This window comes from Theropithecus gelada, chromosome 19, assembly GCF_003255815.1.
Source record: "Theropithecus gelada isolate Dixy chromosome 19, Tgel_1.0, whole genome shotgun sequence".
NCBI lineage: Eukaryota > Metazoa > Chordata > Mammalia > Primates > Cercopithecidae > Theropithecus > Theropithecus gelada.
Window position 1 is genome coordinate 2761469 of NC_037687.1, and position 25875 is coordinate 2787343.

The window sequence follows — 25875 nt, forward strand, 5'->3', positions numbered from 1 at the left end:
ACAATTTCAGGTATCTCATGAGAAGGTGACAGAGGGGTCGCCCATGGGTACATCAACAACTTTGTGGGGGTGAAGACTCCTCAGTTCAAATGCATTTGCATTCTGTAAGCATATTAAGAGTTAAGTGGGCCAGGCACGGTGGTTCATGCCTGTCATCCCAGCATTTTGGGGGCCTGGCAGGAGGCCATGAGTTCAAGATCAACGTGGGCAGCAGAAGGCGAGCCTGTCTACAAAAAATTAACAAAAGAGTTAACTGGTCCATGGGTTCTGGTTTACAGTGAGCTGTGATGTCACTGCATTCTACCCCTGGACAACAGAGCTAGACCTTGTCTCAAAACAAAACAAAAACAAAAACCAAAAAATAAAAAATAAAAAAAATAAGAGAGAGAGACTGACAGTTAACTGTTTATCCCAAATTTATTTATTTATTTTATTTTTAAATTAAATTAACTTTATTATTTATTTATTTATTTTTGAGACAGAATCTCACTCTGTCACCCAGGCTAGAGTGCAGAGGTGGGATCTTGGCTCACTGCAAGCTCGGCCTCCCAGGTTCAAGCGATTCTCCTGCCTCAGCCTCCCGAGTAGCTGGGATTACAGGCACCCGCCACCAGGCCCAGCTAATTTTTGTATTTTAGTAGAGCCGGGGTTTGGCCATTTGGCCAGGCTGGTCTCGAACTTCTGACCTCAGGTGATCCACTCGCCTCAGCTTCCCAAAGTGCTGGGATTACAGGGGTGAGTCACTACGCCTGGCCCGGATTTCTTGATCAGGCTCTCCGGGGGCGGGTCCGGACAACTGTCCAATCAAGGCAAGGGGCGGGCACCAGGAAGCGGATTGCGAGTCTGGAGTGTGTCGAATCGAAGGCCCCAGGGCTGGAGGGGGCGTGTCCAAAACGCTGGCCACTCAGAGCGTTGAAAGGGCGGAGACTGAGAAACTTTCCAATCAGTGGCGCCGCTGCCTGCGCTCCGAGGCCCCGAGGGCGGGACGGTTTCGTCCTCCCTGCCACGCGTGCCCCGCCTACCCCGAGCGGCCCGGGAGTACCTGTCCCTTTCAGCTGCGCCGGCCGTGGGGCCACGGGGAGCTCGCCTTGGAGAGCCCAGGAGCAGGCGGGACATGGTGAGTGCGGGGCAGGAGCCGAGCCCGGGGAGGGTCGGAGCGACGGGAACCGGCTGGAACCAGCCTCCGCCGAAATCTGCCGCCGGGCTTGGCTGAGGGCCGCGCGGGGACCCGCAGGACGAGCGCCTGGGCCCCGGGGACGCCATCGCAGCGGCCGGGCTGGAGGGCTGGGGGCAGTTTGAGGGGACGGAAGGGGCTGCCAGGAGCTGGGGGATAACTTGGGGGGGGGGGCCTGGGCAGGAGGGGGCTCGGGGGCAGTTTGGGGAAATGGCAGGGGCGGTCAGGGACTCGCGGGCAGTTTGGGGGGACGGTAGGGACCGTCAGGGCTCAGGGACCAGTTTGGGGGGACGGTAGGGGCGGTCAGGGTTCAGGGGCCAGTTTGCGGGGATGGCAAGGGACGGTCAGCAGGTTGGGGATGTTACGCGCGTCCGTATAAGAGACCACCTGAGCAGGCTTAGCCACCAGGCTGTTTACTCACTTGGGTGCAAGTGGGCTGAGTCCGAGAAAGGAGTCAGCAAAGGATGGTGGATTGATTGATTGATTGATTGATTTGTCGGAGTAGCGCTGTGTCGCCAGGCTGGAGTGCAGTGGTGTGATCTCGGCTCCCTGCAACCTCCGCTTCTCGGGTTCAAGCGGTTCTCCTGCCTCAGCCTCCCGAGCAGCTGAGATTACAGGCGTGTGCCACCATGCCCGGCTAATTTTTGCGTGTTTAGTAGAGACAGGGTTTCACCATGTTGGCCAGGATGGTCTCGATCTCTTGACCTTGTGATCCGCCCGCCTCGGCCTCCCAAAGTGCTGGGATGACAGGCGTGAGCCACCGCGCCCGGCAATCATTTGTTCTTACAGGTTTGGGATAGGCGGTGGAGTTAGGAGCAGTTTTTTTTTGCGGACAGTGGGTGGGTGTTACAAAGTACATTCTCAAGGGCGGGGACGATGTTTCAAGTACATTCACAAGGGCGTGGAGGATGTATTGTCACAAGGGCGGGGAGGAATGTTACAAAGTACCTTCACAAGGGCGCGAGAGTGTATTGTCACAAGGGTGGGGTACATTCACAAGGGCGAGGAGGATGTATGGTACAAAGTACATGCACAAGGGCGGGGGGATATCACCAAGTACATTATCACAAGGAGGGGGGATGTCACGATGGCTTGACCAAGGTGCGGCCAGCTCAGAGGACCTTACAGGGGACAGCTTGGGGGGACAGCAAGGGACGGTCCGGGGGTCAGAGGCAGTTTGGGGGATGACCTCGGCGGTGGGAGTGACCTGCCCTGGGGGTTTTGTCGCGGGGTATCCCTAATACCCTGAAATCTTTATTCGGGCAGCTGGTTTCAGTAAATATAGTGTCTCCTGTTTGCCTTTTGTCTTTTCAGTGACAACAGGAAATTTTTCAAGTCTGTTTCCTGCCTTCTGGTCCGTCAGAATAACACCTGTTTATTCTGGGGTACAGGTTAAGAATGGCCTAAGGAACTCTCTCAGGAATATTCTCTCGCCCACCACAACTGTAGAGAAAGGGTGCGCAGTTCCACATCTTATAGCAGATAGAGATGGATTAAAATGTTCATAAAAATAGTAGTTTTTCGGCAGGGCGCGGTGGCTCAGGCCTGTAATCCCAGCACTTTGGGAGGCTGAGGCGGGCGGATCACGAGGTCAGGAGATGGAGACCATCCTGGCTAACACGGTGAAACCCCATCTCTACTAAAAATACAAAAACTTAGACGGCTGAGGCGGCGGGCGCCTGTAGTCCCAGCTACTGGGGAGGTTGAGGCAGAATGGTGTGAACCCAGGGAGCAGAGCCTGCAGTGAGCCGAGATCGCGCCACTGCACTCCAGCCTGGGCAACAGAGCGAGCCTCTGTCTCAAAAAAAAAAAAATAGTTTTTCAAATGCTAAAGCAATCAGACAAAAAATAATAGCAGTTATTCTTCCATACAAGGTGCAGACTTTGCGACAGCATGTGATCCTGTTCCATTTCAGTTCATCTAGACATGAGATTAATGCAAATTCTGCAAAAACCTGTAAAACTGAGGCGTGTTCCATTCTGGTTAATTTCCAGTTTGTCACCAATAGTATTGCTTCACTGATCCATCATCTGTTTGCTGACTGGGAAAAGCAGTTTCTGGCCTTGTAAAGTCATAAAGACTGCCTGGGAACTCCCTTCCCCTACTTACCTTACACATGGGGGGAAAGTAGTGATTCTGTTGCATTCTCACTCTGCAGGATGGGGGTCTTCGTGGCATTTGAAGTGTAGCACCTGGAGCAGGGAGGCAAGCCCGGAGACCAGTGACTCCAGCTGAGCCCACTGTTGGGCCTGCACCGGAGGCCGCTGAGGGTGCAGCCGAGTCTGGCCCGGCAGCCTCCCCCTGCTCAGACCTCCTGCCTCGTAGAACAGCCACAGCAGGAACTGTTCATGCTGATTGAGGCTGCTGAGCATCGGAATGACGATTATCCGGGAGATGTGCTTGTGGGCGGTTTAGCCTTTCTGAGGTTGCACCTGTGGTTGTCTAGGGGCAGTTTCTAAGCAGCTGGTTTAATTTATGCATTAAGGGTTTTGTTTTGTTTTTGAGATAGAGTCTTGCTGTGTCTCCCCGGCTGAAGTGCAATGGCCTGATCTCACACATTGTAACCTCTGCCTCCCAGGTTCAGGCAATTCTCCTGCCCCAGTCTCCCGAGTTGCTGGGATTACAGGCACCCGCCACCATGACTGGCTAATTTTTATATTTTTAGTAGAGACGGGGTTCCACCATGTTGACCAGGCTGGTCTCAAACTCCTGACCTTAAGTGATTCACCCTCCTCCACGTCCCAAAGTGCTGGGATTTCAGGCGTGAGCCACTGCGCCCGGCCTGGATTAAGTTTTCCTATAAACACCAGTGGCCTTACTGCCCACATAAATAGGCCTTCAGCATCTCTTCAACACCTGTGTGCTTCTAGCAGTGCTCATCACTGTGCTGCCCCCAGGGTAACCACTGTCCTGATTGATTTTTTTCATTCTCTCTACCTTTACCATTTATTATTTATTGTCATACAGAGTTTTAATTTTGCCTCCTTTGAAATTTTTTTTTTCCCCCAGGCAGGGTCTTACTCTGTTGCCCAGGCCGGAGTGCAGTGGCGTGAGCACAGCTCACCACCAATGGTGCATGCCACCATTCCCGGCGAATTTTTTTTTGTAGAGACGGGGGGGGGGGGGGGGGGGGGGGGGGGGTCTTGCTGTTGCCCCAGGCTAGTCTCGAACTCCTTGACTCAAGCGATCTGCCCTCCTTGGCCTCCCGGAGTGCTGGGATTACAAGCATGAGTCACTGCACCTGGCCTGAAATTTCAGTAAGTGACTGTTATCATAAGTGGCTGTTACCATTAATGCACCTCGAAAGGCTTTTCTGTGGTTTCTTTCCTTTGCACACATGCTGGTGTCTCAGATAGTGCGTGACCCAGTTAGTTCAGTCATTCCAGCGTTTGTCAGGCTTGGGTATGTTTGTTTATTTTATGTACTTACTTATTTTTAGAGACAAGGTCTTATTCTGTTGCCCAAGCTGGAGTGCAGTGGTATGATCATGGCTCACTGCAGTCTCAAACTCCTGGCTTTAAGTAATCCTCTTGCCTCAGCTTTCCAAGTAGCTGAGACCACAGGTGTGTACCACCACACCCAGCCAAAGTTTTTTTTGTTTGTTTTGAGACGGAGTCTTGCTCTGTTACCCAGGCTGGAGTGCAGTGGCACGATCTTGGCTCCCTGCAGCCTCCGCCTCCCGGGTTCAAGCAATCCTACCTCAGCCTCCCAGATAGCTGTGGTTACAGGCATGTGTCACCAAGCCTGGCTAATTTTTATATTTTAGTAGACACAAGAGTTTCATAATGTTGGCCAGGTTAGTCTCAAACTCTTGGCCTCAAGTAATCTACCTGCCTCAGCCTCCCGAAGTGTTGGGATTACAGGCGTGAGCCACTGCACCTGGCCTTCCTTGTAGCTTACTAATGTCTGTGTGTGGGCATAATGCACACTTGCTGTACCTGGACATTGTAAGAACACTAACTTCTGAATGGGTTCTGCATTTATCATTCACAGTGAAATATGCATTATGCTGATGATTGAACTTGCAGTTGATATGGACATTCCTTATTCTCCCATAGATAGCATCTCCCCTTGCCCAGGTGTTAAACTGTCGCTCGTTTCCAGCATTGTAGCAATGCTTGCTCTGTCATATATTCATGCACCATAAACACAGCTTCCCATCCTTTTCTGTCGGTCAATTTGTCCATCCTGCCGATACCATCCTCCTAATTACTATTTTTTCTTTTTTTGAGATGGAGTCTCACTCTGTTGCCCAGGCTGGAGTGCAATGGCACGATCTTGGCTCACTGCAACCTCTGTCCCCTGGGTTCAAGCGATTCTTCTGCCTCAGCCTCCGGAGTAGCTGAGATTACAAGCACGTGCCACCACACCCAGTTAATTTTTAAATTTTTAGTAGAGATGGGGTTTCATCATGTTGACCAGGCTGGTCTGGAACTCTTGACTTCAGGTAATCCGCCCCCTCAGCCTCCCAAAGTATTCGCATTACAGACGTGAGCCACCGCACCTGGCCCTCTCCTACTTATGATTGTGATTTAAGTGCCTTGATGTGTTTTAGAATTGCCCCTCTACCTTGTTCTGCAGGAAACCTGGTGGTTCTTAAGACATTTGCCTTTCATTTCAGTTCTTAGAAGTAGTTTTTCATAAATGCAAAAACAAGGAAAAACAAAACAAAAGGCTGGTTTTGGATTTAATGGAATTTTATTCAAACCCTAGATCAGCCTGAGAGATCTGTTGATGTGGTGGCATTGTTTCCTTGCTGAGTCCGTGTGCCATCTCTCATTTCGCTCTCCTTTGATGTCATTCAGTAGTGTTTTATAATTGTTCCATGATGATTATTTTATATCCTTCATTAGATATAAAATACCTCTGTTGTCCAGGCTGGAGTGCAGTGATGCAGTCATGGCTCACTACAGCCTCAAAATCCTGTGCTCAAGCAATCTTCGGCCTCAGCCTCCTGAGTAGGTGGGACTGCAGATTCATGCCACCACACCCAGCTAATTTGGCCGGGCTCGGTGGCTCACGCCTGTAATCCCAGCACTTTGGGAGGCCGAGGCGGGTGAATCATGAGGTCAGGAGTTCGAGACCAGCCTGGCCAAGATGATGAAACCCTGTCTCTACTAAAAATACAAAAATTAGCCAGGCATGGTGACGCATGCCTGTAGTCCCAGCTACTTGGGAGGCTGAGGCAGGAGAATTGCTTGACCTGGGAGGCAGAGGTTGCGGTAAGCCAAGATCATGCCACTGCAGTCCAGCCTGGGCGACAAGAGCAAAACTCAGTCTTTAAAAAAAAAATATATATATATATATATATAGAGAGAGAGAGAGAGAGAGAGAGCTGGGGTCTTGCTATGTTGCCCAGGCTGGTCTCAAACTCCTAGGCTCAAGTGATCCTCCCACCTCAGCCTCCCGAAGTACTGGGATGAAAGGCATGAGCCATTGTGCCCGGCCCTGAGTGTGAAATTTAAAAGGTTAACAATGCCCACGCAGTGTATCTTATTAAGGACAAGCAGGCTCTGAAAGCGCTTTGGAGCATTGAAGACAGAGCAAGAAAGATATGCCAGTGAGGCTCAGATCAAATATTTTAGCAATGTTGATTATTCTGTTGTCACCGTGGAGTTGATTGTGCAGCCTTGCCGGTCTACCCATATGCAACTAGAAGCCCCTTTGCCGAAACTGCCCCCTCCCTGGCTGGCCAGTAAACAGTCCAAAGCCACACAGTCATCTGCTGCGTGGCTACCGGGGAGCGTCGTCCTGCCTGTGAAGCTTCCAGACAGTCGCTGTCTGCTGTGTGTGGTTAGAGTGGTTTGAACATCTGTGTTGTGTGTGCACAAGACTGTCCTCGGGGGAAGGGCCAGAGGGCCCAGGTTTGCCTCGGTGCTTTAAGGATCATTTCCATTTCAGGAAGGAGGTTCTGTGGACCCGTGAATCTCACCACCCAAGGCATCAGGGCAGCTCGGGGCAGAGAGGCACAGGGCCTGTGGGAGCCTCCACATGGGAGGACAGTGTCCTGCTCCAGATCCCCATGGCCAATTCACCGCCACCGGGACTGGTCTGAGATTCCCTGAGGCTGGAGTGGAGGCTTCGAAACCCCCCCCCCAGAGAAGGCATCCAGGCGGGGGGCGCCGTCCGGGGGTGGGGGGCGCAGTGGAATCCCATTGTCACTGCATTTATACAGAATCTAGACCTTGTTGTCGCACAAGTAGGCTGATTTGTGATCGCACAGATGGATCAGAGTAAAACCTGTAAGTGAGGAACACGTTCTCTCCAAAACCCAGATAGACCTAAAACGTGTTAGGCTTGCTCTGGCCGTGGCTGTTGACAAATGAGGTATGGTTCTTCCCTAGGCTGCTGCTTCAGATAACGACCAGAAATATGAACAAACTGGTGGTGGGGACCCGAGTCTAATGGGATGCAGCAGCTCGCCCCACCTGGCAAGTTCTGCAGCAGGCCCACAAGCCTGTCCCCGCGCCTGGCTCTCCTGAGAGCTCAAATTAAATCTCTAAAATCTAAAACCGTCTCATCCCCAAGGCCAGCTACCCTCTTCCACTTCATAATGTCATAAGAATTACTTTTCCCCTATCCTACACTTCAAAAAGCTGCGGTATTTTCATTATTTCACAGCGATATGCATTCTTTTCCATTGGTTCATTTGACGGTCCTTCTGCTAATACTGTATTGGCAAGATTGACAGCTCTAAAATCCTTGCCCTGTGTTAGGTAAGCCTTCACCCTTTTCTTCAGAAAGTTGTGGCTATTTTTAGACTTTTTTTTCTCAGTTAGGTTTGGAAAGTAGTTTTGTTAAGTCCTAAAAAGTCTCATTAAGAGAGGATCTCACTCTGCTGCCCAGGCTGGAGTACAGTGGTGTGATCACAGCTCACTGCAACCTCCTGAGCTCAAGTGGTCCTGCTGCGTCAGCCTCCCTAGTAGGTAGGACTGCAGGCACATGCCATCATGCCTGGCTAATTTTAAAAATGATAATAAAAAAAATTGTAGACTGTCTCCTTCTGTTGCCCAGGGTGGTCTCAAATTCCTGGCCTCAAGCAGTCTTCCTGCCTTGGCCTCCCAAAATGTGGGGATGATGGGCATGAACCACCGCACAGGGCCCTGATCGAGATTTGTTTCTCCATTGGAATCCTTCACTAGCCTTAAGTACTTATTTAACTTTGGATTTTCCCATAGTATGTATCAGCTTTTAAAAATTAATTTTCCAGCCGAGCATGGTGGCTCAAGCCTGTAATCCCAGCACTTTGGGAGGCTGAGACGGACGGATCACGAGGTCAGGAGATCGAGACCATCCTGGCTAACGTGGTGAAACCCCATCTCTACTAAAAAATACAAAAAATTAGCCAGGCGTGGTGGTGGGCACCTGTAGTCCCAGCTACTCGGGAGGCTGAGGCAGGAGAATGGCGTAAACCCGGGAGGTGGAGCTTGCAGTGAGCTGAGATCCAGCCACTGCACTCCAGCCTGGGCAACAGAGTGAGATTCCGTCTCAAAAAAAAAAAAAAATTAATTTTCCAACTATTATTAAGTAGAAACAGAATGCAATTTCTTGGAATCTTGGTCAAAATCTTTTTCTAGGATTATCTCTTTGCTCTTTTGGGGTTTTATGTGCATAATTCTTAGAAATTTGCATAAAGACAAGTTTATGTTTTATAATTCTTGTATATTTTCTGGTGGTGCTGGAACTAGTATAACATTGACTAGAGGTGAGGTCACGGGCATCTTCATTTTGTGTATCATGTTTTTGAGGAAGACAGTGAACTTCACATTCTTTACATGTTTTTTAAAAACCAGCTTTACTGACATATATACGTACAGCCATTTAATGTGTACATTTCTTTTTTTTTGTTTGTTTTTGAGAGGGAGTCTCGCTCTATTGCCCAGGCTGGAGTGCAGTGGCATGATCTCCGCTCACTGCAAGCTCCGCCTCCCCAGTAGCTGGGACTACAGGTGCCCGCCACCACGCCCGGCTAATTTTTTGTATTTTTAGTAGAGACGGGCTTTCACTGTGTTAGCCAGGATGGTCTCGATCTCCTGACCTCGTGATCCACCCGCCTTGGCTTCCCAAAGTGCTGGGATTACAGGCTTGAGCCACTGCTCCCGGCCCATTGGTTTTTAGAGTCACAGAATCCTGCAGCCAAGACCACAGTCAAGTTGAGAACATTTCCATCACCTCACGAAGAAACCCCCAGCCCTTCGGTTACCACTCTCCTAGTGCCCCGGAGCCCCTCCCCCACCCCAAGAAATGACTCATCTGCCTCTGTCTCTAGAGATTTGGCTGTTCTTGACATTTCGTATGTTGTTTCTCTTTTTTTTTTCTTTTTTTTTTTCCTTTTTGTTCTTTTGACATTTCATATGAGTGGAATCCTAATATGTGGTCTTCTCTGACCAGCTTCTCTCACTGGACATGTTTTCAGGGGTCATTCATGTTTTAGCCTGTAGATCCTCATTCCTTACATGGCTGAGCCATATCTACTATGTGGACAGTACCACATCTTGTTTATCAGTTGATCAAATTTGAGTTGTTTTCACCTTTTGGCTATTGTGAATAGCACTGCTGTGAACATGTGGGTACAAATGTTTCTTTGAATATGTTTTCAGATTTCTTCAGTATATATTTAGGAGTGGAATTTCCATTTGATACTATGTTAACTTTTCTTCTTTTTAATATATTTTATTTTACTTATTTTTTGAGACGTAGTCTCGCTCTGTCACCCAGGCTGGAGTGCAGTGGCGCGATCTCAGCTCACTGCAAGCTCCGCCTCCCGGGTTCACACCATTCTCCTGCCTCAGCCTCCCCAGTAGCTGGGACTACAGGTGCCCGCCACCACGCCTGGCTAATTTTTTGTGGTTTTAGTAGACACGGGGTTTCACCATGTTAGCCAGGATGGTCTCGATCTCCTGATCTTGTGATCCGCCTGCCTCAGCCTCTCAAAGTGCTGGGATTACAGGCGTGAACCACCGCACCCGGCCTATAATTTCTTTTTTTTTTTTGAGACGGAGTTTCGCTCGTCACCCAGGCTGGAGCGCAGTGGCGGGATCTCCGCTCACTGCAAGCTCCGCCTGCCAGGTTCATGCCATTCTCCTGTCTCAGCCTCCCGAGTAGCTGGGACTACAGGCGCCCGCTACCACACCCGGCTAATTTTTTGTATTTTTAGTAGAGACGGGGTTTCACCATGTTAGCCAGGATAGTCTCGATCTCCTGACCTTGTGATCCGCCCACCTCGGCCTCTCAAAGTGCTGGGATTACAGGTGTGAGCCACCGCACCCAGCTTAATTTCATTTTTTATAGCAATTTAGGCTCACAACAAAATTGAGCAGAAAGAACAGAGAGTGCTTATGTATCTCCTGCCCCATCCTATGCACAGCCTCCCCCACTGTGCACAGCCCACACCAGCGTGCTGCGTTTGTTACAACTGATGAGCCTCATTGGCATGTCATTTCCACCCGAGTCCGTAGCTTACACTGGGGTCTGCTTTTGGTGTTGTACATTGTATGAATGTCCACAAACATGCAAGGACGTGAATCCACCACTGCCACGTCACTCAGAGTAGTTCCCATGTCCTAAAAGTCCTCTGTGCTCTGCCTATTCATCCTTCACTCCTGTGCTAACTCTGACAACCACTGATCTTTCTACTGTCTCCACAGTATTGCATTTTCCAAAATGTCATGTAGGTAGGAATCACACCGTAGGTGCCTTTTCAGTCCGGCTTCTTTCACCTAGTGCTGTGCATTTTAAGATTCTCTGTGTCTTTTCATGACTTGATAGCTCATCTCTTTTTAATGCTGAAGAACATTCCACTATCTGGATGTACCATTTATTAATCCCCTCATCTTCTAGACGATGTCTTGGTTATTTCCATGTTTTGACAATTATGAATAAAGCTGCTATAAACGTCTGTGTACAGGCTTCTGTGTAGTCATAAGCTCTCAGCTCCTTTGAGTAAAGGTCAAGAACTGCAATTGCTAGAACAGATGGCTAAAGTATATTTACTTTTAAGAAAACACCAGGCTGGGTGTGGTGGCTCACGCCTATAATCCCAGCACTTTGGGAGGCCGAGGTGGGCAGATCACCTGAGGTTGGGAGTTCGAGACCAACCTGACCAACATGGAGAAACCCTGTCTCTACTAAAAAACAAGAAAACAAAATTAGCCGGGTGTGGTGGTGCATGCCTGTAATCCCAGCTACTCGGGGGGCCAAGGCAGGAGAATCGCTTGAACCAGGCAGGCGGAGGTTGTGGTGAGCCATTGCACCCCAGCCTGGGCAATAAGAGTGAAATTCCAGGCCGGGCGCGGTGGCTCAAGCCTGTAATCCCAGCACTTTGGGAGGCCGAGATGGGCGGATCACGAGGTCAGGAGATCGAGACCATGCTGGCTGACACGGTGAAACCCCGTCTCTACTAAAAAATACAAAAAATTAGCCGGGCGAGGTGGCGGGCGCCTGTGGTCCCAGCTACTCGGGAGGCTGAGGCAGGAGAATGGCGTGAACCCGGGAGGCGGAGCTTGCAGTGAGCTGAGATCCGGCCACTGCACTCCAGCCTGGGCGACAGAGCAAGACTCCGTCTCAAAAAAAAAAAAAAAAAAAAGAGTGAAATTCCGTCTCAAAAAAGAACAATAAAAAAAGAAAACACCAAACACTTTTCCAAAATGGCTGTACAAATTTGCATTCCCACCAGCAATTAATTAGAATTCCTGTTGCTCCTCATCCTGGCCAGCATTTGGTGGTGTCAGTGTTCTGGATTCTGACATTCTGATAGTTGTGTCATAGTATCTTGGTTTATTTTTTATTTTATTTTTTTTGAGACGGAGTCTCACACTTTCACCCAGGCTGGAGTGCAGTGGTGTGATCTCGGCTCACTGCAAGCTCCGCCTCCCAGGTTCACGCCATTCTCCTGCCTCAGCCTCCCGAGTAGCTGGGACTACAGGCGCCCGTCACCACACCTGGCTAATTTTTTGTATTTTTAGTAGAGACGGGGTTTCACTGTTAGCCAGGATAGTCTCGAGCTCCTGACCTCGTGATCTGCCCGCCTTGGCCTCCCAAAGTGCTGGGATTACAGGTGTGAGCCACTGCACCCGGCCGGTATCTTGTTTTAATTTGCATTTCCCTGATGACATGATCTGGAGCATTTTTTTACATACACATCTGCCATCTATGTATCTTCACAGATGAGTTGTCTTAAGGTCTTTAGCCTCCACACCTGGCTAATTTTTTCTTAATTTTAGAAATGGGGTCTCACCATATTGCCCAGGGAGGTCTGAAACTCCTGAGCTCAAGCAATCCTCCCACCTTAGCCTCCCAACGTGCTGAGATTACAGGTATGTGCCACCACACCTGGCCTATTTGTACATTCTTCACTCTATATCACACTCCTGATGACTATGACTCTCCAGAAAGCCTTGAAGATGAACAGTGTCCGTCCTCCAACTTTAAGCTTCCCCTTCAATACTGTGTTGGTAATTTGGGTCTTTTACCTCTCCATATAAACTTTAGACTCAGTTTGTCAATATCCATCAAATAACTTGCTGGGATTTTGATTGGGATTGTGTTGAATCTGTATATCAAGTTGGGAAGAACCGAAGTCTTGACAATATTGAGTCTTCTATCCACGGACAGGGAATAACTATTTACTTAGTTATTTGATTTCTTCTGCTAGAGTTTTATAATTTTCCTTAGATCTTGTATACATTTTGTTAGATTTATACCTAAATATTTTATTTTAGGGCAATGCTGCTGTAATTCCACTGTTGTCTAAGAGCATATGATGTATGATATTCTTTTAAACTTAAGGTGTTTTATGCCCCAAAATACAGTCTAGGTTGAGGAATGTTCCATGTGAGCTTGACCAGAACGTGCTTTCTGCTGTTGTTGCAGTTGTCTACAGACATTCATTATTGGGGGTGCTGTTGAATTCAACTCTGTCGTTACTAATGTTCCGCCTGGTTCATCTATTTCTAATAGATGCTTAAGTCTTCAGCTATGATGGTGGATTCATTTATTTTTTTCTTACAGTTCTAGCAGTTTTTACCTCCTCTGCCTGAAATTAATATATGTGCTCCAGCTTTCTTTTGAATAGTGTTAGCATGATTTATCTTTCTCCATCTCCCTACTTTTAATCTATTATGTATCTTTAAAGTGGGTTTCTTATAAATCAGGGGTCCGCAGCCCCCAGGCCATGGACCAGTACTGGGCTGCACAGTAGGAGGCGAGTGGCGGGCTAGCAAACAAAACTGAGCTCCGGGCCGGGCGCGGTAGCTCAAGCCTGTAATCCCAGCACTTTGGGAGGCCAAGACGGGCGGATCACGAGGTCAGGGGATCGAGACCATCCTGGCTAACACGGTGAAACCCCGTCTCTACTAAAAAAAATACAAAAAACTAGCCGGGTGAGGTGGCGGGCGCCTGTAGTCCCAGCTACTCGGGAGGCTGAGGCAGGAGAATGGCGTAAACCCAGGAGGCGGAGCTTGCAGTGAGCTGAGATCCGGCCACTGCACTCCAGCCTGGGCGACAGAGCGAGACTCTGTCTCAAAAAAAAACAAAAAAAAAAAACTGAGCTCCATCTCCTCTCGGATCAGCAGCGGCATTAGACTCGCCTAGGAGCCTGAACCACGTTGTGAACTGCGCATGAGAGCCATCTGGGTTGCGTGCTCCTTATGAGAATCTAATGCCTGATGATCTGTCACTGTCACCCGTCACTCCCAGATGAGACCTTCCAGTCACAGGAAAACAAGGTCAGGACTCCCACTGAGTCTACATTGGGGTGGGTATGTAATAATAAAGTGCACAATAAATGCCATGTGCTTGCGCCATCCTGAAAGCATCCAGCCCCCACCCCGTCCATCTGTGGAAAAACTGTCTTCCACAAAACCAGCCCCGGTGCCAGCAAGGTTGGGGACTGCTATTATAGACAACGTATAGTTGGGTCTAGTTTTTTGGTCCATGCTGTTTGTAATTGTAGTCCATCAACTTTTAAAGGGATTACTGACATAGTTAAATTAATAGCTGACATATTTGTTACTATTTTCTATTTGTTGCCCCTGCTCATTGTTCCTTGTTTTATCTTCCACTCTTTTTCTGCCTTTTTTGGTTTTAATTGCATGTTTTGTGCAATTTTTTCTCCTTAGCAAGTCAGGTATGCTTCTCTTTCCTTTTTTTAGTGATAGCCCTAGAGCTATTTATTTATTTAGCAGGATCTTGCTCTGTCACCCAGGTTGGAATGCAGTGGCACAGTCATGGCTTACTGCAGCCTCAATCTCCCAGGCTCAAGCTATCCTGTCACCTCAGCTTCCCAAGTTGCTGGTGCCACAGGGTACGTGCCTCCAAGCCCAGCTAATTTTTAAAAACTTTTTGTGGCCGGGCGCGGTGGCTCACGCCGGTAATCCCGGCACTTTGGGAGGCCGAGGCAGGTGGATCACCTGATCTCAGTAGTTTGAGACCAGCCTGGTCAACATGGTGAAACCCTGTCTCTACAAAAATACCAAAAAAAATTAGCCGGGCATGATGGTGGATGCCTGTAATCCCAGCTACTCTGGAGGCTGCGGGAGAATCACTTGGAATCTGAGAGGCAGAAGTTGCAGTGAACTGAGATCGCACCACTGCACTCCAGCCTGGGCGATGAAAGGAGAATCTATCTCAAAAAAAAAAAAAAAAAAAAAACTGTGTAAAGACAGGGTCTCACTGTGTTGCCCAGACTGGTCTTGAACTCCTGGCCTCAAGCAGTCCTCCCGCCTCAGCCTCCCAAAGTGCTGGGATTACAGGCATGAGCCACCGCACCTGGCTAGAGTCTTCAGTCTTCAATATACAGCCAATCCACATCCAGATAACACTATACTGCTTCCCAGGTTGTGAAGTATCTTACAGTAGTTATTCCATACTTCTCCCTCCTTTTCCTTGTATCACTGGTACGATTTCACTTATAGGTAAGATATAGTTATTGAATACAATGCCACTGTTACAACATAACAAATGAACAATTTGTTATAAGTAACTTAATAACAAAAATAAGTTTTTATTTTGCCTTATTCTTTTTCTGATGCCCTTTCTTTATGTAGATACAAAGTTCGAACCTCTATAATGTTCATCTCTCTCAAAAAACTTCTTGTAACACTTCTTGTAATATCGGTAGGTCTACTGGCTACAAATTCCCCCAATTTTTTTTTTTTTTTTTTGTCTCAGAAAGTCTTTATTTCTCCTTCAGGTTGAAGAATAGTTCACAAAATTCTAAGTTGGTGGGGATTTTTTCTCTGAACACTTGAAATAATTCCCTCCACTCTCCTTGCTTGCATGGTTTCTGAGGAGAAATGTGATGTCATTCTTGTCATTGCTCTGTAGGTAAAGTTTTTTTTCCTCTGGCTTCTTTGGAGATATTTTATCTTTTTTTTTTTTTTTTTTTTTGAGATGGAGTTTCACTCTTGTTGCCCAGGCTGGAGTGCAATGGCACAATCTCGGCTCACCACAACCCTCGACTCCTAAGTTCAAGCGATTCTCCTGCCTCAGCCTCCCGAGTAGCTGGGATTACAGGCATGCGCCACCACACCCGGCTCATTTTGCATTTTTAGTAGAGACAGGGTTTCTTCATGTGGGTCAGGCTGGTATCTTCACGTTGGTCACCCGACCTCAGGTGATCTGCCTGCCTCGGCCTCCCAAAGTGCTGGGATTCCAGACGTGAGCCACCGCACCCGGCCTAGAAGATTGTGTTACATGTCTTCAGGCTCAGAGCCTTTCCTCAGCCACACCCAGTCTGCTCATGAGTCCGTTAACGTCATTCTCCGTTTCTGTTACAGTGCTTTTCATCTCTCCCATTGCCTTTTCAGTCTTAGGATTTCCACTTCTTGGCTTATATTGCCTATTTTTGCATGTTGTCTACTTTTTCCATTAGAGCCCTTCACCTGTTAATCGTACTTGTTTTACATTCCCAGTCTGGTACTTCCAATGTCCCTGCCATATCTGAGGAGTTCTGCTTTGTCTCTTCAAGCTGTGTCTTGCGCCGTTTACTATGCCTTGTCATTTCTTTCCGGAAAGCTAGACACAGTGTACTGGGCGAAAGGCACTGAAGTAAACAGACCTCTAGTAACGCCGTGGTGAGGTGCGGGCAGAGGGCAAGGATTCCCTGATCCTTTGATGAGGTCTCAGTCTTTTAGTGAACCTGTGCCCCGCGACACTGAACTTCACAAGTGCTTCTCAGTTCTTCCTTCTCCTCTCACTTAGGCGGGACAGGATGAATAGAGGAAGCTGATGTGGGATACATCTCTTTCCACAGGTCACTTAGACTCTGATGAAACCCCTACAGGTGAGACTCTGGTAAAATAGTTTCTCTTAAGGGAAAGGCCCAGTGAGAAAGAACAGAAATATCTGGCCTATTTCAAAATCATTATTTTTCTCCTCTAGAATACTGCCCCCCTACCCCGAGATTCCTCAGACTTGTGCATGCTGTGCCCCCAGGAATTCATCAGTTACAGCTCAGGCTTTCCCATCTAAGTAATCGTTCCCAGAGGCTTCTGTTCATGGTAGCATGTTCTGGTAAGTTGTGATTCTCCGTATCCACCTCTCTGTTCAGTTTGAGGGGGCAGAGCTTGCCCTGTGACATCAGTTCTCTGAAGGATGGAAGAAGAGCTGTTGAGGTTTCAGTTTGTTCAGCTTTTTAATTGTTACAGTGGAGTAATAACTTCCAAGCTCCTTACATGCTAGACCAAAAACTAAGTCATTTAACTTTTTTTTTTGAGACCGAGTCTCGCTCAGGCTGGAGTGCAGTGGCGCAATCTTGGCTCACTGCAAGCTCCGCCTCCTGGGTTCACGCCATTCTCCTGCCTCAGCCTCCCGAGTAGAGGTGCCCACCACCACGCCCGGCTAATTTTTTCTTGTATTTTTAGTAGAGACAGGGTTTCACCGTGTTAGTCAGGATGGTCTCGATCTCCTGACCTCGTGATCCGCTCGCCCTGGCCTCCCAAAGTGCTGGGATTACAGGCATGAGCTGCTGCGTCCAGCCATTTAACTTTCAAAAGGAACTGCCAAACTGTTTTCTTAATTGGTGGTACTATTTTACATTCCCACCAGCAATGTGTGAAGATTCCTGTTTCTCCATATCCTTGCCAAAACTTATTTTCCTTTTTATTTTTTTTATTTTACTCATCCTAGTGGGAGAGAAGTGTCCTTTTGTTCTGATTTGCATTTCATTGATGACTAGTTACTGACAATGTTTATTTTTCTTGGAGAAATGTCTGTTCACATCCTTTCCCCACTTTTTGTTGTTGTTGAGACTGAGTCTTGCTCTGTCACCCAGGCTGGAGTGTAGTAGTGTGATCTCAGCTCACTGCAACCTCTACCTCCTGGGTTCAAGTGATTCTCCCACCTCAGCCTCCTGAGTAGCTGGGATTACAAGCACCTGCCCCCACACCCAGCTAATTTTTGTATTTTTAGTACAGATGGGGTTTCACCATATTGGTCAGGCTGGTCTCAAACTGCTGACCTTATGACCCACCCACCTCAGCCTCCTAAAGTGCTAGCATTACAGGTGTGAGCCAGCATGCCCAGCCTCTTTCTTCATATATTCTAGATCCAAGTCCTTTATGAGATATATGTTAAACCAACTTTGCACTTCTTAGATAAATTCCAGCTAGTTGGCTGGGCGCAGTGGCTCATGCCTGTAATTCCATTACTTTGGGAGGCCAAGGCAGGTGGATCACCTGAGGTCAGTAGTTCAAGACCAGTCTGGCCAAATGACAAAACCCCATCTCGACTAAAAGTATAAAAATTAGCTGGGCGTGGTGGCAAGCACCTGTAATCCCAGCTACTCGGGAGGCTGAGGCAGGGAGAATCGCTTGAACCCAGGAGGCAGAGGTTGCAGTGAGCCAAGATTGCACCACTGCACTCGAGCCTGGGCAACAGAGTGAGACTACATCTCAAAAAAAAAAAAAAAAAAAATCCAGCTAGTCATGATGTAGAATTCTTTTCTATATTACTGAATTTGCTTTGCTGGTATTTTATTGAGGATTTTGGAATCCATAACCAAATAAATATTGGTCTGTAGTTTTACTGTGATGTTTTTATCTGGTTTTGGTACCAGGATAATACTCATAAAATGAGTTGGGAATTGTTCCTTTCTTTTGCAACTTTTGTAAAATGTCTTATAAACATTTGGCATTAAATTTCCCTTAAATTTTTGGTAGAATTCAGGGGAGAGGCCCTGAATCGGGCTCAGGCTTTTCATCTTCAGTAGATTTTGATAAATAATTTAGTCTCTTCGTTTCTAATAGGTGTATTTGGATTGTCTGTGTCTTTAGTTTCGGTAGTTAAGGTGGTTCTAAGAATGTGTTTATCTATGTTAACTAATGTATCGATGTGTAACTGTTCATAGTATTTTTATCATCCTTTGTATTCGTTTAAGGTTGGTGGTAATGTTCTGGTTCTAAGAAGTTTGAGTCTCTTTTCTTGTCAATCTAGCTAAATCAGTTTTGTTTGATCTTTTCAAACAACTAGCTTTGGTTTCACTGATTTTTCTCTATTGTTTTACTGTTCTCTATTTCATTGATTTGGCTGTAATATTTATTATTTCCTTCCTCCTAGTTGCTTAGATTTAGTTTTATTTTCTTATTGTCTTGAGGTGGACAAGGTTAGGTTGTTGATTTGCAATCTTTAGGATAGGTATTTATAGCTATTAATTTCCTTTATATAAGTTTTGGTATGTCTTTATTTTCCATCCATCTCAAAGTATTTCCCTTTTGATTTCTCTTTGATCCATTAGTTATGGAAGAGTGTGTAAATATCCACATATTAGTGAATTTGCCCAATTTTCTGTGTAAGTTTCCAATTTCATTTCTCATTCCATGGTGGTCAGAGAACATACTTATTTCTGGGGTTGTTTTGTTATTTATTTGAAAACTGACTCTTGCTCTGTCAGTGCTGTGATCAGAGCTCACTGTGACTTCTGTCTCCTGGGTTCAAGCAATTCTCGTGCCTCAGCCTCCCAAGGAGCTGGAACTACATGTGTGTGCCACCATACCCAGCTAATTTTTGCATTTTTAGTAGAGACAGGGTCTCACTATGTTGCCCAGGCTGGTCTCGAACACCTGAGCTCCAGCGATCCATCTGCCTTGATCTCCCAAAATGCTGGGATTACAGGTGTGAGTCACCGAGCCCAGCCAATACCTTGTATTTCTATTGTTTAAAATTTGTTGGCTGGGTGTGGTGGCTCACGCCTGTAATCCCAGCACTTTGGGAGGCTGAGGCGGGTGGATCACAAGGTCAGGAGATTAAGACCATACTGGCTAACACGGTGAAACCCTGTCTCTACTGAAAATACAAAAAATTAGCCAGGGCCGGGCGCGGTGGCTCAAGCCTGTAATCCCAGCACTTTGGGAGGCCGAGACGGGTGGATCACGAGGTCAGGATATCAAGACCATCCTGGCGAACACGGTGAAACCCCGTCTCTACTAAAAAATACAAAAAACTAGCCGGGCGAGATGGCGGGCGCCTGTAGTCCCAGCTACTCGGGAGGCTGAGGCAGGAGAATGGCGTGAACCCGGGAGGCGGAGCTTGCAGTGAGCTGAGATCCGGCCACTGCACTCCAGCCTGGGCGGCAGAGCGAGACTCCGTCTCAAAAAAAAAAAAAAAAAAAAAAAAAAAAAAAAAAAAAAAAATTAGCCAGGCGTGGTGGCGGGTGCCTGTAGTCCCAGCTACTTGGGAGGCTGAGGCAGGAGAATGATGTGAAACCAGGAGGCGGAGCTTGCAGTGAGCCGAGATCGCACCACTGCGCTCCAGCCTGGGCAACAGAGCAAGACTCCATTCCAAAAAAAAAAAAAATTGTTGAGGTTTCTTCCATGGCCTAGGAAAGTATCTCTTTTACAGCACATTCTTCCTGCACTTGAAAAGAATGCATGTTTTGCTATTGTTGGGTTGAGTGTTCTGCAGGTATCTGTTATGTCTAAATGACTTACAGTGTTCTATTATTTTATTTCCCTGTATTCCACCTAGATGTTCTATCATTAAAAAGTGGGGTTAATAGATGATGCTGTGTTCAACTTAAAAAAAAAAAAAAAAAGGGGGGGTATTTCTGTTCCAACTGTTATATTTAACTATCTTTTTTTTTTTTTTTTTTTTTTTTTGAGACACAGTCTCACTCTCTCGCCAGGCTGGAGTGCAGTGGTGCGATCTTGGCTCACTGAAACCTACACATCCCAGGTTCAAGTGATTCTTCTGCCTCAGCCTCCTGAGGAGCTGAGACTATAGGTGTGCACCACCACGCCCAGCTAATTTTTGTATTTTTAGTAGAGACGGGGTTTTACCACATTGGCCAGGATGGTCTGGATGTCTTGACGTCGTGATCTGCCGGCCTTGTCCTCCCAGAGTGCTGGGATTACAGACGTGAGCCACTGTGCCCAGCCTATTTTTGCCATTTTTTTGCATCATGTATTTTGGTGCTCTGTTTTTAGGTGCACATATAATTATAACTTTACAGGGTGGATTGAACCTTTTGTCATTATACAATTTCCTTCTTTACTAACACTTTTTATTTTAATGTTATGTCTGATATTAATATAGCTATTTGCACAATATCTTTTGCTATCTTTTTTTTTTTTTTTGAGATGGAGTCTTTGCTCTGACACCCAGGCTGGAGTGCAGTGGCGCAATCTTGGCTCACTGCAACCTCCACCTCCTGGGTTCAAGAGATTCTCCTGCCTCAGCCTCCAGAGTAGCTGCGATTCCATGCATAAGCCACCACACCTAGCTAGTTTTTGTATTTTTAGTAGAGACAGACAGAGTTTCACTATGTTGGCTAGACTGGTTTCAAACTCTTGACCTCCAGTGATCTGCCCACCTTGGCCTCCCAAACTGCTGGGATTATAGGCGTGAGCCACCGCACCCAGCCCCATCCTTTACTTGCAATCTGTTTGTATCTTTGGATCAAAAATGTGTATCTTTTTTTTTTTTTTTTTTGAGATGGAGTCTTGCTCTGTTGCCCAGGCTGGAGTGCAGTGGCGCAATCTCGGCTCACTGCAAGCTCCGCCTCCTGGGTTCACGCCATTCTCCTGCCTCAGCCTCCTGAGTAGCTGGGACTACAGGCGCCTGCCACCATGCCCGGCTAATTTTTTTGTATTTTTAGTAGAGATGGGGTTTTACCGTGTTAGCCAGGATGGTCTCAATCTCCTGACCTCGTGATCTGCCCGCCTCGGCCTCCCAAAGTGCTGGGATTACAGGCGTGAGCCACCGCGGCCGGCTAGTGTGTATCTTATACAGTGTATATAGTTGGACTATGTTTGTTATCCATTCTGACAACCTCTGCCATTTAATTGGGTTCTGTAATTCATTCCCATTTAGTGTTATTACTGAGTTAGACATACTTATGTTTGCCATCTTACTTTTTGTTTTCTGTGGGTTTTATGCCTTTCTTGTTGCTATAACTCCTTTACTACTTTGTTTTTTTGTTTGTTTTGTTTTGTTTTTTGGAGATGGAGTTTCACTCTGTTGCCCAGGCTGGAGAGCAATGGTGCGATCTCAGCTCACTGCAACCTCTACCTCCTGGGTTCAAGTGATTCTCCTGCTTCAGCCTCCCGAGTAGCTGAGATTACAGGTGCTCGCCACCACACCTGGCTAATTTTGTATTTTTAGCAGAGACGGGGTTTCTCCATGTTGGCCAGGCTGGTCTCAAACTCCGTACCTCAGGTGATCCTCTCACCTCAGCCTCCCAAAGTGCTGGAATTACAGGAGTAAGTCACCATGCCCGACCACTACTTTCATTTTCATTAACTGTTTTCTAATGAAATATTTCAATTGTTTAACTTTTTACTATTTGTTAGTTTCTTTAGGGGTTACTGTATTATAAACATGAGGCTTATCAGATGAGCTGCAGGTTTATATTAATCGCTTGATTCCAGTGAGATACAGAAGTGGTGCCCCTGTGTAGCTGTATTCCTTCCTGCCCCCCAACTTTTATGGCATTATTAATACATACTACATCCATGAATATTATACGCCAAAACAGTGCATTTTAATTAGCACTTTACCATCGATAGTCATGTCCCTTGCCGCCTTTGCTCCCTCTCACTCACCTCCTTTGTGCTGTTATTGGCAAATAGGTAAGTATTCTTATGTGTTATACAGTAACAGTACTTTACAAACATTTATACAGTTGCCTTTAAAATAATTTAAGAAAATAAGTGGGAAAAAACTGATACAGGGTGACCCAGGGCTCCACTGCAGACAAAAACAGGAATTCTTTTTTTTTTTTTTTGAGACGGAGTCTTGCTCTGTCGCCCAGGTTGGGGTGCAGTGGCCGGATCTCGGCTCACTGCAAGCTCCGCCTCCCGGGTTCACGCCATTCTCCTACCTCAGCCTCCCGAGTAGCTGGGACTACAGGCGCCCGCCAACCCGCCCGGCTAGTTTTTTTGCATTTTTTAGTAGAGACGGGGTTTCACCGTGTTAGCCAGGATGGTCTCGATCTCCTGACCTTGTGATCCGTCCGTCTCGGCCTCCCAAAGTGCTGGGATTACAGGCTTGAGCCACCGCGCCCGGCCAAAAAACAGGAATTCTTACCTCACATTGTTAGAAGCTCTCTGGCTGGCCTTAGGCCCGTCTATACAAAGATCCTCTTACCAGGCAGTGGATTCCAAGGACTTACAGTTTTCTCCAGTAGCTGATCAAAGGCTGGTCCGAAAGACCTATGAAATGTGCATCGTTTGGACAACTGAGGCCTGCTGCGTTATGCAGCGTTTCAAATGGAAAAGTTACTTCATTTGCATAGCATCATCTCTCCAGAGCCTGCTGGTAGAGGAAGATAAGAACAGTCACGGTAAAAAGGTAGAGGTAAGTTCAGACTCATAGTGGTGCTATTAAGTCTATTAGGAAGTGATTGTGAGTAAGTGAAAGATCTAACATTCACGTCATAGAGGAGGTGTTGGGACACGACAGAATCTCGTTTGAATTTGTGAATTGAGTCCAGTTCCCAGTACTTTCGGGGTCACCAATCCTCCTGCACACCTACGTGGTTTTTCTTAGGACTCAGTGGTCTTTGAGGATGTGGCTGTGGACTTCACCCTGGAGGAGTGGGCTTTGCTGGATTCTGCTCAGAGGAACCTCTACAGAGATGTGATGCTGGAGACCTTCCGGAACCTGGCCTCAGTAGGTAAGGACGACATCATTCCTTCACTTGGTTTTTAATGAACTCAAGATTTGAAATGTGGGAAAGGACTAAGGTACACATATTCACAGCCACCATGGACCTAGAATCTAATCATTATTCTCTTAACAGTGGAAACGTGTGTGAAACAGATGTTATTTCTGTCTTGGTTTAAAGGACTTGAAGTTCCTTTCGTGAAATTAGTATGGGTATAGATTTCATTGGTCATTTAGGATCACAGAGTGGTTCCTTGTTTGATACCTGTGACTTACTGTGTTTGTGAAATACCTAACATTTTGACCCCTGATGTCTGTTACGGATGAAGTCCTCAAAATGCTAAACTCCTCAGTGTCTTCCTTTGCTTAATACGTGTCTCATTCCTTATGAGATTTGTTCACTTTTTTGTTTCAGATAAGACTCAATTTAAAGCCAATGGGTCAGTTTCTCAGCAGGATACGTACAGGGAAGAAAAATCTAAGGGACAGACAATACCAAACTTCACAAGAAATAATTCCTGTGCCTACACTTTAGAAAAAACTTGTGAAGGCTATGGCACTGCAGATCACCACAAGAATCTGAGGTGAGATGCACTCACAAGAGAAATAAGTCATCTAGGAGAAAATCTTTGTATGCAATTAAATATATATATAAGTATTGCTCCAAACATAAGCATTGCTCCAAATTTTAACCAAAAAAAAATTTGTATTTGATTTAGACATTGAGAATTTGAAACATAATTGCTAGAGATAACGACAGGGGGCCAGGCATGGTGGCTCACGCCTGTAATCCGAGCACTTTGGGAGGCCGAGGCAGGCAGATCGTGAGGTCAGGAGATCAAGACCATCCTGGCTAACACGGTGAAACCCCGTCTCTACTAAAAATACCAAAAAAATTAGCTGGGCGTGGTGGCAGGCGCCTGTAGTCCCAGCTGCTCGGGAGGCTGAGGCAGGAGAATGGCCTGAACCCGGGAGGCGGAGCTTGCAGTGAGCTGAGATTGCACCACTGCACTCCAGCCTAGGCAACAGAGCAAGACTCCGTCTCAAAAAAAAAAACAACAACAAAAGACATTACAGGAAAACCCCATATATAATAAATACTGCATTAATAAATATGTCTCTTCAAACAATTCAGAATAGAAAAATTTCATGTACACTGAAATGTAGTTAGAAATGTATTTCTAATACTTGTTAATACATATCAACAAATCATTGCCAAACATACCATAAATAAAAATGTTTCTCATTTTTAACAGAAATCGTATGGTGGACAGATTCTGTAACAATAATGAAGGTAATCAATATGGAGAAGCCATCCATCAAATGCCAAATCTTACCCTGTTCAAGGAAATTTCTGCTGGAGAAAAACCGTATGAATGCACCAAGTGTGGGACAGTCTTCACGCATGTTTCTTCTCTTAAAAGGCACGTCACGTCTGTGTGTGGACGAAAAGCGCCTCCGTGTGAGGAATATAAGCAGGTCTGCATTTGTCCCTCACACCTACACAGTCATGGAAGAACCAACACTGAGGAGAAGCCCTATAAGTGTCAAGCATGTGGGCAAACTTTCCAACATCCCCGTTCCCTCTCTCAGCACGTGAAGACTCACACAGCAGAGAAAACCTATAAGTGCGAGCAGTGTCGGATGGCATTTAATGGGTTCGCAAGTTTCACTAAACATGTGAGAACTCACACAAAAGACAGGCCATATAAATGTCAGGAGTGTGGGAGAGCCTTCATTTATCCCTCGACATTTCAAAGACACATGACAACACACACTGGAGAGAAGCCCTATAAATGTCAACACTGTGGGAAAGGCTTCAGTTACCCCCAGGCTTTTCAAAGACATGAGAAGACGCACATGGGACAGAAGCCCTATGAATGCAAGCAGTGTGGGAAAACATTCAGTTGGTCTGAAACCTTGCGAGTACACACGAGGATCCACACTGGGGAGAAACTCTATAAATGTGAACACTGTGGGAAGGCTTTTACCTCTTCCAGATCATTCCAAGGTCATTTGAGGACGCACACGGGAGAGAAACCTTATGAGTGTAAACAATGTGGAAAAGCCTTCACTTGGTCCTCAACGTTTAGAGAACATTCGAGAATTCACACACAAGAGCAGCTCTATAAATGTGAACACTGTGGGAAGGCTTTTACCTCTTCCAGATCATTCCAAGGTCATTTGAGGACGCACACTGGAGAGAAGCCTTATGAGTGTAAACAATGTGGGAAAACCTTCACTTGGTCCTCAACCTTATATAATCACGTGAGGATGCACACTGGAGAGAAACCTCACAAATGTAAACAATGTGGGATGTCCTTCAAGTGGCCGTCCTCCTTCCGAAACCATCTGAAGATGCACGCAGGACAGAAATCCCACGAATGTCAATCACACTCAAAAGCCTTCAGTTGTCAAGTCATTCTTTCTAAAACCAGTGAGAGTACACACTGAAGAGAAATTCTGTAACTAAGTAACATGGGGGTAACCTCACATTAATTCATGTCTAATTCGCCCAGGAGAGAAATATTACAAGTATGATATTGTCCTTGTCAATACCTCATTTGTCAAACAGAGCCATTAGAGAAAATAATTCTCT

The 25875-nt window shown here is 46.6% G+C and overlaps 1 protein-coding gene across 2 annotated transcripts; it reads left to right on the forward strand.

The window, feature by feature from the left end:
* Positions 1-971: 971 nt before the first annotated feature.
* On the forward strand, positions 972-25875 carry ZNF57 (zinc finger protein 57). 2 transcript variants are annotated; one of them, XM_025369246.1, is made up of 4 exons: positions 972-1117; positions 23160-23286; positions 23692-23860; positions 24533-25875. In XM_025369246.1, exons 1-4 carry the CDS (start codon positions 1115-1117, stop codon positions 25728-25730), a joined length of 1497 nt encoding a protein of 498 aa, XP_025225031.1. In that variant the 5' UTR covers positions 972-1114; the 3' UTR covers positions 25731-25875. The 2 variants fall into 2 exon arrangements, with proteins under 2 accessions (XP_025225031.1, XP_025225032.1); XM_025369247.1 differs by lacking the exon at positions 972-1117 and adding an exon at positions 7366-7417.